We start from the raw sequence: 18196 nt of genomic DNA on the forward strand, positions 1-18196 counted from the left end.
TTGGTACAGGATCTAGAGAAGAATAATGACCTAGGGTGAAAACACAGAGAAAAGTTTTGATCTGCACCAATAGGACTGCTCGCAGTAATGAAGTATACTGAAGTATAGATGAAAAAATCAAATTCCAGTAGAGGGAATGAATATGGTTATCAACTTCTGACTGAGGGAAAAGGTAATTAGTTTGGATCTTTAATTTTTGAGTTGTTTTTATTCTTTAAAGCAGACCTCTGAGAATATAAATGTTCAGATCAGTGTTAGGGTATATTATTTAGGTAAGTTTGAGCAAAACTATTTTAAATCTACCTATCTAATCTATCCTCCATCTGTCTATCCATCTATCTATATCATCTATCTAATCTAGCTATCTAGCTATGCAGCTATACATCTATTTCACAGGGTCTTCCAAATCTCATGTGATTATATGCATATGTATGGAATTATAATAACGCACAGATCTCTGTCTATCCACATATGTCAATTATAGGACATTTATTTCACCAATCAAGAAATGTAAAAGACACAACTCTCAGGAGATCATAGATGGATACAGAAAACATCTGAAGTATGAAGTACATAAGCTTTCCTTGTAAGGGAACTGATTTGAGCTGCCAAGAAGGTAGTACCCTACCATTCTAGTGAAATACCCCTTTCTTCACAAAAACTTACACAACTTCTAAATGTATCAGTGCTACCCTTGTGGCTTGGACTCCTCACAGAAGTCAGAAACACTTTGGGCTGCTGGATAAGTAGTCCTTTTCCATTGAGTCTTTATTATTTGAGTGGCTTTTGGTAATTCTGGGGTTCAAATATAGGCCCATTGCTGCCCCATGATGTAGTTTGGGACTCTGGGTGGGGGAGTTTTTTCTTTTTCTCCTCTAAGTCATAACTTTTAAGGAGCTTCCTTTCCTAATGTATGATTAATACTCTTGAACCTAATTTTAGTTATGAGAAAGCCCACAAGGATGTCACAATTAAAAAATCTTCCTTCTTAGGTAAGAAGACTAGAATATGAAATCATACTGCCTAGAAAAATCAAACCGCCTCAATCTCTACATAAGAGATTAGGTTCATAAATATTGTGATGAACTCCTCAGACTAAATGGAAAGGGGACTTGGGCTAGTTAAAGAGAATGTTGGACTAGGAGTCTGGAAGACCTGGATCAAATATCTTGGAAAATTACTAGTTATGTGACTGTGGGCAATTAGCTAAAACTCTCTGTGCTTCAGTGTCTTTATCTCTAAAATGAAGGGGTTGAATTGGATTTGCTGTGCTCTGAGATCCCTTTCAAATCTAAATCTATGATCTTAGAAAGTGGAAAAACATAGTGACATGCATATAATTAATATTGGCTGGTTGATATTAGATTCTGCCACATGCTTCCTCAGGAATTTTTTTTCTTTTAACATTTATTGGTTCCTTTCTCCCCCACCTGTTTTTTTTTTACATAAAGTTATTTAACTCAAGTTTTATTTACCACGAAATTCAAGGGCCTTCTGCTCACAGCTTTCAGACATCTTTTGGGCAAATCTGGTGTGTGGACATATACTTAGTCCATTTCATTCCATGAACCTAAAACACCAATTGTGTCCTCCTTTGAAATCAGTCATTTCTTTTCTTTTCTTTTTTTAAATGTTTATTTATTCTCATTTTGTACAAATAATGTTTTTTATACATTAATAAAATATTCTTGTTTAAGAGTAAACAAAATACCCCTCCCCCCAAAAAAATATAGACTTGCTTGAGCGATAAAGGGGAGAGAAAAAAAATAAAAAAATAATAGTTATAATTGTAGGTATGGCAAGGTGGCGCAGTGGACAGAGCACTAGCCCTGGAGCCAGGAGCACCCGAGCCCATGTCTGGCCCCGTACACCCAACAATCACCTAGCTATGTGACGTGCAAAACACCCCAACCCCACTGCCATGAAAAAACCAAAAAAAAAGAAAAGGAAAAAACACCAAAATAAAGTAAAATAGTAATAATAGTAGGGGCGGCTGGGTGGCTGACAGAGCACTGGCCCTTGAGCCAGGAGCACCCGGGTCTAAATCTGGCCTCAGATACCCAACGATCACCCTGCTATGTGGCCCCAGGCAGGCTACCCAGCCCCATTTGCCCTGCACCCCCCCCCCAATAATAATAAAAATGTGCTTCAGTCTGTGTTCCAACACCACCAACTCTGTCGCAGATGGATGACATTCTTTATGGTAAGTCCATCACAAAAGATACTTCCATATTTTTTTCCACCATTGCCATTGCTGATTACAACTCCCTCCTTTTGTATTTCTCCACTACTGTGTACTATATTTTCTCTCTCCTTTCACTCTGACTCTGCTGTAGGGTAGCTGAGTGGCACAGCAGACAGATACCTGGCCCTGGGGCCAAGAGGCACCAAACCCCCATACCACCCCTTAGGCCCAGCATCCACCTGGCCCTATGGTCTTGGACAGGCCATCCAATCCCAGCCCCTTGCAAGAAGTAAAAAGAAAATGTGTTATATCTGACCACTCTCTCCCCCATGGTCCATCCTCTCCATCATTCACATCCCTACCCCTTACCCCTATCCCCTTCTCTGCTTCTTAATCCAGATGTCTGTACCCCATTGAGTATATATGTTGTTTCCTCTCCTAGCCACCTCTGATGAGAGCAAAGATTCCCTCACTCCCCCTTGCCTTCCCCCCTTCCATATCATTGCAATAGCTAATTGTAATAAAAAAATCTTACTATATGAAATATCTTGGCCTATTCCCCCTCTCCTTTTTCTTTCTCCCATTATATTTCCCTTTTTTCTATTGACTCCATTTTTACACCATATTTTATCTTCAAATTCAGCTTTCTCCTTTGTTTCCATCTATAAAATCTCCTCCTACCTGCTCTGTTAATTGACAAGGTTCATATGAGTATTATCAGTGTCATTTTAAGTCCATCATATTTTCCCCTTCTCCTCCAATCTCTATGCTTTACCTGAGTCCTGTATTTGAAGATCAAACTTTCTGTTCAGCTCTGGCCATTCCAAAAGGAACATTTGAAATTCCCCTGGTTCATTGAAAGTCCATCTTTTTCCCTGGAAGAGGACATTCAGTTTTGCTGGGTCGTTGATTCTTGGTTGCATTCTAAGCTCTTTTGCCTTCCAGTATATGATATTCCAAGCCCTATGAGCTTTTAATGTAGTTGCTGCTAAGTCCTGTGAGATCCTGATTGCAGCTCCATGGTATTTGAATTGTGTCCTTCTGGCTGCTTGTAATATTTTCTCTTTGACTTGGGAGTTCTGGAACTTGGCTATAATATTCCTGGGGGTTGGTTTTTTGGGGCTCTCTTTCTCGGGGGGGGGATTGGTGGATTCTCTACATTTCTATTTTGCCCTCTGCTTCTAGAATATCAGGGCAATTTTCCTGTAATAAGTCTTTGAAAATGATGTCAAGGCTCTTTTCCTGATCATGACTTTCAGGTATTACAATAATTTTTAAATTATCTTTCCTAACGTTGTTTTCCATATCAGTTGTTTTTTCAATGAGATGTTTCACATTTTCTTCTAATTTTTCATTTTTTGGTTTTTGAAGTATTGAGTCCTGGTTTCTCGTAAATTCATCAATCTCCCTGAGTTCTATTCTTCATCTGAAGGATTTGTTTTCCTCAGAGAGCTTTCTTATCTCTTTTTCCATCTGGCTAATTCTGCTTTTTAAAGCATTCTTCTCCTCAATAGCCTTTTGAACTGTTTTATCCATTTGACCTAAACTGGTTTTTAGCATGCTATTTTCTTCAGCATTTTTTTGGATTTCCTTGACTAAGCTGCTGACTTCATTTTCATGTTTTTCCTGCTTCTCTCTCCTTTCTTTTCCCAGTTTTTCTTCTAACTCCCTCATTTGATTTTCAAAGTCTTTTTTTGAGCTCTGTCATAGCCTGAGTCCAATTTCTGTTTTTCTTGGAGTCTTTAGATGCAGGAGCTTGTGCTTCCTCATCTTCAGACTAAGTTTTTTTTTTTTTAGTTTTTTTTTTTAGTTTTTGCAAGGCAAATGGGGTTAAGTGGCTTGCCAAAGGCCACACAGCTAGGTAATTATTAAGTGTCTGAGACCAGATTTGAACCCAGGTACGCCTGACTCCAAGGTCGGTACTTTATCCAATGTACCACGTAGCCACCCCTAGACCAAGTGTTTTTGATCCTTCTTTGGCTCACAGGCAAAATATTTCTCAATGGTGTTCCTCTTTTTTCTCTGCTTGCTCATTTCCCCAGCCTTAACCTGTTTTGGGGGTGCTTCCTGAGCTTTTGGGACACTCCCACAAGGATCTCAGTGTATGAGGCTCTGTCCTCCTGGTCTGTGAATGACCATAAGCGCCCCCCTCTGCTATGGGGCTGAGGTGGGGGGGGGGCTGCTGTTCTGTGTGGGGGGGGGCTAGACTGCAATCAGGATCTGAATGTGGTCAGAACCCCAGAGTCCTGTTCCAGGGCCAAAAGACAGAGCTCAGCAGTCCCTCTTCACTCCCCTCCCTAGTTTCAATGGGCTCATGCTCTGGGGACTACTGCTTATTGGCTCCGCCTGCTTCCTGTTTCTTGGATCTGGGCTGCTCGCTCTGGCAGAGGTCCCCACCCTTTCCCCCAAGTTGTGCCTGGTGCTCCCCGGGCCATAGATCAGGAAACTCCCCTGCCCTGGGGCTGCCTCTGGGAGGCTGAAGTTCTTTCCTTCTGGTGGGCCACCCCTCTGGTGGGCTGCCCCTCCAACCCTGGGGAGCAGAGCCTTTCTGCTCTTTTCCAGGTTACCTTGAGTAGGATAGCTGCCTCACTGGTGGGTTCTGTCTCTCGAAGATTTAGTTAGAGTCCTTAGTTCATAAGTTTTATGAGAGAGCACCTAAGACAGGATCCTCTCTTGTCGCCATCTTGGCTCTGCCTCTCCTCCCCCACCTGTTAACACCAATTTTCTTTTTTTCATTTCATTTATTTGTTTATACTCATTATCTATTCCTCACACTTCCTCTTCCCTTAAGTGAGCAGAAAAACAAAACAAACACCAAACCCCTCATTACAAATAAACATAATCTTAGGAAATGAATCCCTACATTGTCCATATCCAAAAAAATAAGACTCATTTTTCATTTTTAAGTACATCTCCTCTCTTGCAAGTGGTGGTTAGTCAGCCAATAAACTTTAAGAATGTACCTTGTGATGGGGTGGCTAGGTGGCGAAGTGGATAGAGCACTGGCCCTGAAGTTAGGAGTACACTTAATATTACCTATGTGGCCTTGGGCAAGCCACTTAACCCCATTGCCTTGGGGAAAAAAACAACATAAAAAAAATGTACTATGTGGGGAATATGTTTAACATGAGTGTACAAGTATAACCTATATCAGATTACTTGCTGTCAAAGGCAAGAGGAGGGAAGAGAGAGAGAAAAAAAATGTGGGACTCGAATGTTGAAAACTATTTTTACATGTATTTGGGAAAAAAATAAATGTATCAGATCTGGTGTTACAAAGAAAGGCAAAGAAATAGCATCCTTGAGTAGCTCACTGTCTAATGGTAAAATAGAAAAGAAATATGTACTAAGCATCTACCATGTGCCAGATAATGTGCTAACCACTTTACAAATATCTCATTTAGTCCTCTCAATAACCCTGAAAGCTAAGCTCTATTATTATTCCATTTTACAGAAGAGTAAACTGAGACAAAGGTTAAGTGATCTGTTCAGGGACAATCAAACAGTAGATGTATCTTTAATCCTTTGGCAATATGGTTTTTCATTTCACTGATCAGAATCCTAGTCTTTCAAAGCTATTTTTCTTTATAATGTTAGCTATTGTTTACATTTTTCTCCTTATTCTCCTCACTTCATTCTGTATTATTTCAAAGAGATCTAGCCAATTTCCTTTAAAAACCAATTCAACTTCCTATTTCAATTTGGATAATTCTCTTTATTGTTATTGTTTCTTTGTGTTACAACCTTATACATTAACAGTTACAACTCTTTGTCTACATGCTTTTGTCTCTCTCTCTCTCTCTCTCTCTCTCTCTCTCTCTCTCTCTCTCTCTCTCTGTGTAGATTTATATAGCTCAATACCTACAGAGTTTTCCAACTTATATCTAAAATAAGTTATTGTAACTTAGAAATCAGAATTGTACAGTAGGGGAATCTTGATACTCTATTCCTTATATACCAGTGCCATTTCTTGGGCTAGGAATGCTCATATGTAGGTATACAAAAAGGTGGCAGTAAGACAGGGATCTGAATCCTAGGAATTCACTTGGGAAGGTAATTCTGCCCTAAGGCAAACCTTAGGATTGCACCTCCTTATCATTCCTGAAGAAAGATGCAAAGGAAATGGGGCTAAAGAAGTGAGAGTTGACCTGTTGGTTCTCTTTTATAGGCTGACATAGAACTTTACTCCACCATCAAGAATAGCCCTCCTAAGAAGTCCAGCAAATCAAATAGTCTTGGGACAATCCTAGTCACTGGAAAATGATCAGGCATGGTCTTTTATCCTCTTTTAAGTGTCAATAAGGGGGCAGCTAGGTGTTGCAGTGGATAGAGCACTGGCCCTGAACATTTAATAATTGCATAGTTGTGTGACCTTAGGCAAATCACTTAATCCCATTGCCTTAAATAATAAAAATTTTTATTAAAAAGGTATCAAGAAGGCCAATGAATGTTTCTACCCTCTCAATGAAGGGGACTTTCTGATCTCAGACAAAAATTCCCACCCTTTTAGCTCAAATTGATTAGGGAACCTTTTTAATTGACCTTGTCCTACAAGAAATAACCTAAAGACTCCTCATGTTAAATTTGGTCAACATATAATAATTAGTTGCTGGATGAATGAACATGCTTTCAGAGTCTTGAGTATCTGGGGAACCTGTTGGAGGCAAAGGATTTTGCTATGTGTCTATTTGATATTGTGTGCACTGAAGAAAGGGGAAAAGAAGGCATTACTAGGGGGACAGAATTAGGTCTATAGCAGAACTATTCCTCTGACTAGCTCAAGGCATGGTATTCTTTTCTTAGGAGAATACTTTAATAACTAGCCTGAATTCAGTTGAAATTAGGAGCTATTTTTTTTCTCTATGAAAAACCTCTAGTTACCATTTCAACTTGAATCATTTTCTTCATAGGCATTAACTCATTTCTTTTTCCTTCATTTACTGTTATGACCTCATTTGTATAGATCAATTCATAGTTTTCCCAAATTATTCCTATAATATATTGTAATAATTTACAAATCAGTATAATACTGTAGGCCCATGAATGAGAAAAATCTATCGTGAAAAATCACAAAGATTCACCAACTGTTAAGACCAAGAGTCACAGGGACAGGTTGATTTCTTAGAGTCCAGTTTCCCACTTGTGAATGGCACAAATTGTTGCAAGAGCTCCATCTAGCTTTGATATTCTTTGTAGTCATTTAACCAAAATGGCCCTGATTTTTAAAACATGGCATCATAAAGAGACAATTCTATTATTTGAAACTTCAAATTTTCCAATCTGGAACTCAAATTGTGGTATGGGCTATTCTAGAGTTTACCTACCTGTTCATTCCCCAAAGTGAATCTGGTCAGGGAGTTTCCATGTTACCTTGTCTTGTCCTAATAGAATGAATTAAATTGAAGTTGATATGTACAAGCTAGTCCTTATATGTAGAATGCTTTGCTAGATCTGAGATGGTTCATATGTCTGTTGTTTAGTCATTTTCTAGTTTTTTTTCTGTTATTCATAATGCTATTTGGAATTTTCTTGGCAAAAGTACTGGAATAATCTGTCATTTTCTTCTCCAGCTTATTTTATAGATGAGGAAATGGAGGCAAACAAGATAAAGTGACTTGCACAGGGTCACATAGTGTCTGAAGTGAAATTTGATCTCCTGTCTTCTTGACTCTGGGTTCCATCCATTGTTCCACCTAGCTGCCCTCATTTCTGAGATATTCACCTCTATAAGACAGTTTTTACTCTTAGGTAGCTTAAAGTTTGTAAAAGAATGTGACATAATAGAACAGTATATTCACACATACCATTATGTATGTGTTTGTATGTATATACATACAAATACATCATCCAGACTATTTCAATAACTTCCTTTGTGGTTTTCAATCCTTCATACACACAGTTGATCTAATACTATCATTCAACTATTCAAGACCTTTCAATTCTCCAATTTCAAAAAGAATACTGAAGTACAAGCTCCTCAGGTTGGTATTCAAAGCTCTACATCCAAGGTAACAAGATAGGATAGCAGAGAGAATGCTGGGCATGGAGGAAGACTTGAGTTAAAATCCTGCCTTAGACATTTACTAGCTGTTTGATCCTACGCAAGTGATTTAGCTTCTATAATGCTTCAATTTCCTCAACAATAACTGATGATAATAAAAGCACTTATCTTAGAGGGTTGTTGTGAGGATCAAATGTGGTATTATTTTTAAGCATAATATCATAATTTGTTGATTTATTGCCTATTTTAGACCAATATTATTAATGAAATTTAGCAATAATACTAATTCCTGATCCATTTAAAAATAAATATAGAAGGAAACAGATTTGTTTTCCTTTGTTCACATTATCTAATTGCCTTTTGTTCCTCTCTTGCAAAATGGATTTAACTCCCACTGTCTTGAAGATTAAAAAAAAAACCTTCATATCTGCTGCAGACTAGTATTTTTCTGTCAGAATAACAAATAAATTGCTTGTCTAGATATGTTCTTTAATGTATATTAGAAAATCTTTTCAAGGTAAACAAAGCTTAGGGCAAAGTTTGGAACTGATTGAAGCTTTTAGAACAATTTCCTAGGTAACTGACTATGAAATTATTCTATAAAACTAACAATGCTTTGAAAACATATGCCAAGACATGTTTAGAAACATGATTTTTATTTTATTTTTTACAGACAGGATCAGGAACAGGATACCTTACCAACATAAAATGTGTTGTCAGTACACAGAAGTTTAGCATTTCTTTTGTTTTCAACTGCTAATATTTAAGATCGAAAATAAGTATCCAAGTGAGAAATCCTAAATACAATCCTTCATCAACTCTAGGAACTCATGACTCAATTAGTCTTGTTGACTACATGAGTACTTGTATTTAGAAAGAAGAGATGCTAGTCCTTGTTGCTGGTAGGATTTTTGTTTCTTCAGTGCTCTTAAGAACTTTGTACTTTCATTGCTCTGCTTGGCTTACTATTAGGCTGCTGGACAGGAGTTAATGCTCACAGCCCCACTGACTAGAGCTGCTTTACTGAAGCTTACTGGGCGTTCATCAATCACAAAGTTTCGGATGCAGCCAGAGAAGGGCCTTCCCACAGTCAAGCTTGGTGTTAGGAGAGATTCTGCAAGGAGAAAGAAAAGGAATTATTTCATCCCAAGCCCAGACATAACTGAACTGTGAAAAATATGTGTAATGTTGCAAGCAAGGTCATGGTGATTTATGCACAAAAGAATAGCTAGTTACTGAATTAGATTAGGCAGAATCTGACTTTAGGCCATTAGAACAAAGCAAAGAGAGATCCTGAAGACCATAAACTATTCATCTTCTCTTTTCTATAGGCAATTCATATGTGAAACCCCAATTCTTAGGGAAAGTATATAATAGCTTCATAAAGTCTTCATCCAACTGTAAAATTGAGATTTAAGAAAAGTCAATTTAATACTGATATTTTATGAGCAATTTTTCTCTGAAATATATAACTCATGTTTTGCCTTGAGTTTCATGGTCAAGTTCCTATTTGTGATTCAGTTAGTCTAGTTTTATCCAAGGTTGAAATGGTTATTTATAAAATATTGTGGCTTTGTATCTCATTCAGAGATTAGTTTATACATTCATCCTATATGGTGAAAAATCTCACATTGTGAAAAATATTCTTTCAGGACAGGATTGTCCAAACAGATTTAGCAGTAAATGAAGTAGATTGGGATATGTTGGACTTTAGATTGCTAAACTTCTGTTGGAGCATCAATACTTCAGAAATAAAGACTTGATGTATTGGTATGTCTTCTATAGTTAAGAATGTATGAATAATGCAAATTAAAGTGTGTATACATTTTCCTCCAGAGTCTAATTGTTAAATATTTACCAGAACGCCCCTGTATTGCTTTATAAACACTGCTTGAACTCAATAGGAGAGAAGACTTAGAGACAGAGCTCATCACCAGACTTTTTGCCTTACCACTATGGGTTAATAGTTACTAATAGGATGGCAATGATAATGATGACTACCATGACAACTATATTACCACCACCACCAAGTTTGAAAAATGTTTCATATCCATTTGAGCCTCATGAAACCCCTGGGGTGGAGAAGCTTTAAAAGAAGTCAGTATGTCTCAGAGAGTAGATGGAACTGAAATCACTATAATGTAAATAGTTGAATGTATGTTTTATTATTTTTCTTCTCACAATACCCAGATAAACAATTAATATGGAAAAAGAGAATTTGGACTTCTACTTTAATAGAAAAAGAATAAATTAAAACTTAGTTGGCAGGAAAATTAATGATTGAAGGAAAAATTATTTTGAAAGTTTTATACATAAGTGAATATTTTAGGCATGGTTTCATCTTTTTTAATAGAATTTTATTTTTTCAATTATATGTAAAGGCAATTTTTAATATTTTTGGGACAGGGTCTGGTGGGAACAGAATAATCTAATACAGTAGTATATGGAAAATAGAAAGGACTATAAGCTTTAGAAAGCATGTTTGTTTCTTGGCACTGCTATCTTTGGATTTTGAGCACCAAAGAAAAGTTGTGGAAGTTAGAAATAGTAATGTCAATTTTCTGAATGACTTAAAGTCAAATTTCAGAATAAAAGCTTGGCAGCATTAGGATAGAGATGGAGGTTGGTTGATATTTTTTTTGAGGTGGAGTGATGAAAAGGTTATGTTTTAATCTCTATATAAATCACTTTAACTTCTGAATTACTTATCATTATTGTTTCCACTGCTTTTTGGAAGATCCCCAGAAGGCAGTGTTTTTTAAGCACTCAGTATATAATTCATTAATTGATGATTTCTTCCCCCACCCCAGTTCTCTTTTGTGCTCCCACTTCTTACTTTACTTTGAGAAAGGTGTTATGAACACCTTGGCAGGAGATAGTCTGCAATGTCTTTATAAGAAAGTAAATCAAAATCTTCACATATCCCACATAAAAACAAAACAAATTCCAGAAGCAAAGGTTTAGAAATCTTAATTCTACATCTGCCCCAGCAATCATAACATTTTTACTTGGGGACTTCTGCTATTGTTTTTAAATATTAGAAATGAAAGTATGATTAAGATGTAAAATTTTTTTTAGTTCATAGGAAAGTCTTGAAAAAACCTTTTTTGATTCTTAAAATATTTTCTTAATACGACTCTAAAATATTCTGTATTCTTCATTGATAATATAATTTGCTTTACTGATAATGTTTATAGAGTCACAACTGGCAGCTTTACTTTATGATTATCTCTACAATGGAATGAGAAGGCATATGTATACAGCTGTTGTTTCCATTTTGGAGAAGGAAAAATGATATCTCCCCCTTCTTCTTTTCTAGCCCAGTTGTGGGTAGTGATAACAGATAGAAGTGGGTATGTATGTATGTGTTGGGGGGGGTCCCAAAATTCCCAAGATTCTGGAGAAATTTACAAGACTAGTTTTTTCCTTAACTCTAGCTTTTAGTGGCTGGTGAAGTGGGGTGCTAAGGAATTCTGTAAATCTATGATGATAGAATAAAATCTTTTATCTTAGCAAAGTCAGATTTTCCAGTTCTCTGTGATCTCTTTGTTATCTTAGGTAAGGTCTCACAACTTTGAATGCCTTTTTTAAGAAATGAAAGAATTTTAGTGTCCTTTGACATAGGTGAAGGATGAAAATCAATAATCAAGGGATTTTCAACAATGTAATGACTGTTGTGTGAAACTAATTTTGAATTGAATCAATAATACCGTTGCTTCTGGGGAATGTCAACTGACATAGTTTCACTCACCATGCCAGTGACTTCCCAGGCTAAAATTCCCTTCCATGGCCAACATTTTCTTGGAAGTGATATTTCACTCTATTAGAATGTAAATATCTTGAAGGTGGGCACATTTCATTTTTTTTCATTCTTGTATTAGTTTCTCTAATGCCTGACTTATAGTAAGAGCTAAATGAATATAACTTTAATTCATTTTTTAAAAAAATCTTACCTGGAACACCTCCAACAAATACGGGTTCCCTGTGATCAACCGATTTTGGATTGAGGGGACCAACCACATGATTGACTTCAGAATCTACATCCAATTGAACCACATTGGAATCTCTAATAACTGAAATGCAATGGAGAAGTTGACCGTAAGTCATATCCAACAGTATTTACTTTGTATATATAAAAAAGTCAAATTTACTTTGCAAAGTATTTGTTATTCAAAATATTTTTCATTCATTTTATTTTTATATCTATTAATATAGATATGTATATATACTTTACATACACATACATATAGGTACATGCTCACACATAAGATCTCACAGTTCTGGAACAAAGGTTAAGAAAAGGGGAGTTGTGGGTAGAATTATATTTGAATTCCACTTCTAATATTTACTAGTTGTATCATCAAGAAAAGTCACTTTATCTCTATGAATTTGTTTTCTTTTCTATAAAAATAGAATAATAAACCCAAAGTATCTGTGTCTTAGAATTTATGAGGACCAAATGAAATTGGGTTTTTGTTATAAGGGACTACAATCTGGGTAGGAGGAAAGGAGGGATATATTTGGAAATGAAGGTAATGGGAAAAAAATACATTTTAAGAATGAGATAGTTTGAATAAGGTACTTTGTAAACATTAAAGTTCAACATATATATCAATTATGGTTATCAATCTTAATAAATAATTACTATAACATTTTATAGTTGTGGGATAAGAAAATAATTTGAAGATTTTTATCCTATGTTTTTGCTTTAGAAAATATATGTGATTTATAAAATTTTACATATTTTCTTTTATAATCTATTTTTTCAATGTATATAGTTTTTTTTTAAAGATTTTTTCAAGGCAATGGGGTTAAGTGGCTTGTCCAAGGCCACACAGCTAGGTAATTATTAAGTGTCTGAGGTCAGATTTGAACTCAGGTAATCCCGACTCCAAGGCTGGTGCTCTATCCACTGTGCCACCTAGCTGTCCCTCAATGTATATAGTTCTTAATCATGCACTGAACTAGATTTTTAGCATATCATAGACATGACATTTAACAATGAGTGAATTTAAAATTCAAAAATTTTATTTAAATTAAAAACAGTATCATGCATGTTCCATGACTTGAGGGATGGGGAGCAACCTCTAGAAAATATTTAGAGTCAACAAATCTCTTTAGCTAAAAGTATAAGCATTTTTTTTTTGCTACTTTCCTTGGTTATTTTAATCATATATCACTCCATCTGTAGTATTGCTCATAATCCACATTCCACATAGGTTTCAACCCTACATGAGTGCTTATGTCCATTCCTTTCAAGATAACAAATACTTTACATTTACTCACCTGTTATTCTGTGCCATCTGCCATCACAGAGGCTCTGTTTCGGTGTAACTGAAGTAGAAAAGTCTCTGATACCATTGTTAACCTTTGTTATGACCTGTAAAAATGATATGAAATCATTTGCCCTTTTAATGAACTGAAAATTATTTTATGTTTTGCTTTTTCCCACAGTTATGTTTGGCATTTTCCTTATTGAAACAGAATTCCTAATTAACTTATCCATAGCTTCAGACAAAGAGATATTTTCCATACTTGTACACTAGGGGACACTCTTTTGCCAGATAAGTCAAGTAATCTTTATATATTCTAGTCGGTAAATGAGAAATCCAAAATGGCAAATTTTAGGAAAAAAAAAAGAAAGCATAGAAAGTGAATAGATGAAATTCTTTTATGGATATTTTATATGACTTAGCAGAAAAAAAATTTACTTGAACTTGGATAAGTTATTTATATCTGAAATATCATTGAAAATGTAGCTTTTTCTTTATTAGTACTTACATGCAATACTCTTAAGAATCTATTGTTGAATCATTTCAGTTTTCTTGGCAAAGATACCAGAATCTGAGCTATTCCCTTCTCCAGATGAAGAGCTGAGGCAAATGGTGTGAAATGACTTGTCTTGGGTTACAGAGCTAGTGTCAGGGGTTCAATTTGAACTGAATCCAGGGTCAGTGTTACCAAGCAGCCCTCTTAAGAATCTAATGTAATGTTATTTTGTAGTAGAAGTTTTTTTAAATTATAATTGAAAAGTTTCCGATTGCCAATAATTAAGAAAAAGGATACAGATTAAATTTGGTGGTAGATGGTATGGAATCTGATTATAATGCTTTTAGGGCCATAGTTTATTTCATGACAAAGTATATTTACTTTTTCTACTTTGTCAAGGGGGATGCAATGGAGGGGGGGGTATTATGATATCATTTTGTTATTCTTGTTTTTTTTTGGGGGGGGTTGCAAGGCAATGGGTTTAAGTGGTTTGCCCAAGGCTACACAGCCAGGTAATTATTAAGTGTCTGAGGCCGATTTGAATTTAGGTACTCCTGACTCCAGGGCTGGTGCTCTATCTACTGCGCCACCCAGCCTCCCCAAAATATTAACAGCAGTTCTTTTTGTAGAAGCAAAGAATTGGAAATTGAAGGGATGCCCATCATCTGTGGAATGACTGAACAAATTACGGTATATGAATGTGATGGAGTACTATTGTTCTGTAAGAAATTATGAGTAGGAGCGGCTAGGTGGTGCAGTGGATAAAGCACGGGCCCTGGAGTCAGGAGTACCTGGGTTCAAATCTGATCTCAGACATTTAATAATTACCTAGCTGTGTGGCCTTGGGCAAGCCACTTAACTCCATTTGCCTTGCAAAAACCTTAAAAAAACCCCCACAAGAAATCATGAGTAGACAGACTTTAGAAAAGCTTGGAATGTTTTGTGTGAACTGATGCTGAGTGAAGTGAGCAGAACCAGGAGAACATTGTACACAATAGCAGCAACATTGAGATAAGCATCTTTATTCCTCTTTTTTTTGAAAGGCAATGGGGTTAAGTGACTTTCCCAAGGTCACACAGCTAAGGCAATTAAGTCTCTGAGGTGGGATTTGAACTCAGGTACTCCTGACTCCAGGGCAGGTGCTCTATCCACTGTGCCACCTAGCTGCTCCCCATTTTGCTATTCTTAAGTAACAAATTCAAATAAAACATAATCATAGAATCTCAGTTAGCAGGGACTTCAGATACTGTGTAGTTTAAACCAGACTTGACCAAATACTAACCCTACAACTAACCATCTATTCTGTGCAAAGTGTGTTCTTGCCGTATCTCTTTTATTGACAACAGTATACTAAGGGAAGAAAACTTCAAGAGGTTCACTGGAATTAAAATGCTTAAATTCAAATTTAATTCTATTAATTCCCTATTATCTCATAAGTAGGAGACTTATGTCATGATTTTATAATAGAAATCATCTGATCTGATATCCAAGAACAAGGAAAGAAGATATGAATAAGCTCCTACCTGTCCATTTTTCATGTGAACATTCAGGTACTCTCCATTCACACTATGACCATGGACCAGGATTCCTGAAGTACTTCTGGGACGAACTTCAAATGCTATCTCAAACTTCAATCCAATATTGAAAGATTCATCTGTAGAAAGAAATAGTATCAATATATAATTACACATAACATACTCCCTCCCATGTTTTATTTGAGTCTTTGATAAATAGATTTTGCATTTTTATTAATTTATTTAACATTTTCAGTCTATGTTCCAGGGAATATTTACAAAATTATTACTTTCATTATATTGTGGTATTATGAATTGTGTAACTGTAGGCAAATTACTGAACCTCTTCAAACCTGTTTTCTCATCAGTAAAATGGGGATAATACTTGCTGTACCAATCTCAAAGGATTTCTGTGAGTCTTAAATGAGTTTTTATTTATGAGGAAACTTAAAAACTTGAAGTTCCATTTAACATTGACTTTCAGCATCAATATTAAATTCAGAAAGGATTACTGCTCTCTGGAAGGGGGAACTAGGTGATTCAGTAGATAGAATGCTGGGCCTGGAGTCAGTTGTATGATTCTGGCAGACTCCCCTCACATCTATCAAATTGACTAATATGACCAAAAAGAAAAATGACAAATGTGGAAGGAGGAAAATTGGAACTATAATGCATTGTTGGTAGAGGTATGAACTGATCTAACCCTTTTGGAGAACAATTTGGAACTATGCCACAGGGCTATAAAACTGTATATCCATTGATCCAACCATACCACTACTAGATCTTTATTCCAAAGAGATCAAAGAAAAAGGAAAAGAACATATTTGTACAAAAATATTTACAGCAGCTCTCCTTGAGAGTTGCAAAGAATTGAAAATTCTACCAATTGGGGAATGACTGAAGAAGTTGTGGTATATAATTGAGAGAAAATATTATTATTCTATAAGAAATGATGAGGGGGATGACTGCAGAAAAACCTGGGAAGATTTATATTGACTCAGGTAAAGCGAAGGGAGCAGAAACAGAACATTATAACAATACTGTATGATGATCAATTGTGAGTGACTTAGGTATTCTCAGCAACACAAATGATTCAGACAATTCCAAAGGACTCTTAATGAAAAAGTCCCTCTACCATCAGACAAAGAACTGATGGAATCTGAATGCAGATCAAAGAATACCTTTAAAAGTTTTTTCTTTTTTAGGCTATGTATATTGTTTTTTTGGTTGTAGGATTTTTTTGGAAAATGTTTTAGAAATATGTTTTGCAAGATTTCACATGTATCTATATCAAATTGCCTACTTAAGGAGGGGGAAGGGAAGAGAGAGAATTTGGTACTCAAAATTTTTAAAAATGAATTTAAACTTTTTCCATGAAATTGAGAAATATTCACTGAAATACAAATATATTTGGGAAAAATAACATGCAAAATTTACTTTTTGACATTTTAGAGAAATTTAGATTTTATCCTGCAGACAAGGATTAGACAATGCTTTTTATGGTTTGAATGAAACAAAGGCACAGTGATGTTTTTGTGATTATAGTGATAGGGGTAAGAAAAAGAAAAATTAAAACTCTGTGCCAGTTAGGAAAAGCAAATAGTGTTCTCAGGCAAATGTTTATCATTTGCAAGCTGGGGACAAGGAGACTTTGGGATGTGACTAGGAAGGTGAGACTTTTACTTTGGTTCAGGATTTGATTGTCTCTAGAGCAGGAAAACAAGACAAATATAAGTCACTATGGGTGAGTAATTAGGAAACATAAAAATAAGGAGACTTGGACTTTCTCAAGGTCTTGGATTATACAATCTGTGGGTAAGTGAGTAGAAGCAAGTGGGAAAGGAGTGAAGTCTAATGGAATCAGCATAGTCAAAGAGTAAGAATGAGATCAAATAGGAGCAGAATAAGCAGTAGAAGAGAGGCAATGCAGCCCCAGTGAAAAGAGGGCTGGGTTTGAAGTCAGGGTTGGCTTTGGGGTCAGATACTCTGGTTGAAACCGCAGCTCTACCTTCTAACTACTTGTGTGACTTTGAGTAAGATCTGCAAAATGAGGGAAATGAACTTAATGGTTTCTAAGGTGTCTTTTATCTCTTAATATATGATGATATAATCCAGGAAAAGATTTAGAATCTTTTCAATGGCACCCACTAGTGCTACTTACCTGATAATTCTAATTGTAATTATTTAACTTTAAATTTTACTCATAACTATTGTGCTGAGTAACTCAGGTTTTGGGAGGGAGTTAACTTTTTGATCATTCCTTAGAATTCAACTGTTTTTCATTTGTATTGAGGTAAATTCATCCTCTCTACTCTGTTGATAAATGACTGGTATCTGCATAGTGTGGCTTTGATAGAGAGTAAGGAAAAGAAGAGTTATAGTGATAAAAGTAGAGATATATTGGGAAGTTTTGTAGTGGGGTTTTGGAAATTCTTGTCTGATAGTCCAAGAGCTTGTTCAATTAGGCTACTACCAATGAAGAAATGTTTCATGAATCACATTATTTAGCAACATGTTACCTAGAATCACATATCCTCCTTCTGCTGAAAAGTATGTTCCACTTTCCATTGGTCCTTCAAAACAAGGAGTCACACTGAATGTTTGAGAAGCAGTGGTAATTGAGGTTCCATTGAGTTGAAGATTGCTAAGACAACCACTGAAACTGTAGACTGAATTAATCTGAGGGGAAAAGAGATCAGTGGAATATTCATTTTAAATCAGTTTTCT

General features: G+C 35.9%; 1 protein-coding gene across 3 annotated transcripts in view; it reads right to left on the minus strand.

The window, feature by feature from the left end:
- Positions 1-8823: 8823 nt before the first annotated feature.
- The window catches only part of LAMA4 (laminin subunit alpha 4), a 177433-nt gene continuing 168060 nt past the window's right edge, over positions 8824-18196 (minus strand). For all 3 annotated transcript variants that reach the window (XM_074187397.1, XM_074187396.1, XM_074187398.1), the window contains exons 34-38: positions 17989-18148; positions 15479-15609; positions 13473-13566; positions 12140-12259; positions 8824-9300 (exon numbers count right to left, since the gene is read on the minus strand). In XM_074187397.1, the coding sequence (XP_074043498.1) occupies positions 9155-9300; positions 12140-12259; positions 13473-13566; positions 15479-15609; positions 17989-18148 (651 nt within the window). In that variant the 3' untranslated portion in view covers positions 8824-9154. The remainder of the gene's footprint in view (positions 9301-12139; positions 12260-13472; positions 13567-15478; positions 15610-17988; positions 18149-18196) is intronic.

The sequence above is a fragment of the Macrotis lagotis genome, chromosome 5 (genome assembly GCF_037893015.1).
Source record: "Macrotis lagotis isolate mMagLag1 chromosome 5, bilby.v1.9.chrom.fasta, whole genome shotgun sequence".
NCBI lineage: Eukaryota > Metazoa > Chordata > Mammalia > Peramelemorphia > Peramelidae > Macrotis > Macrotis lagotis.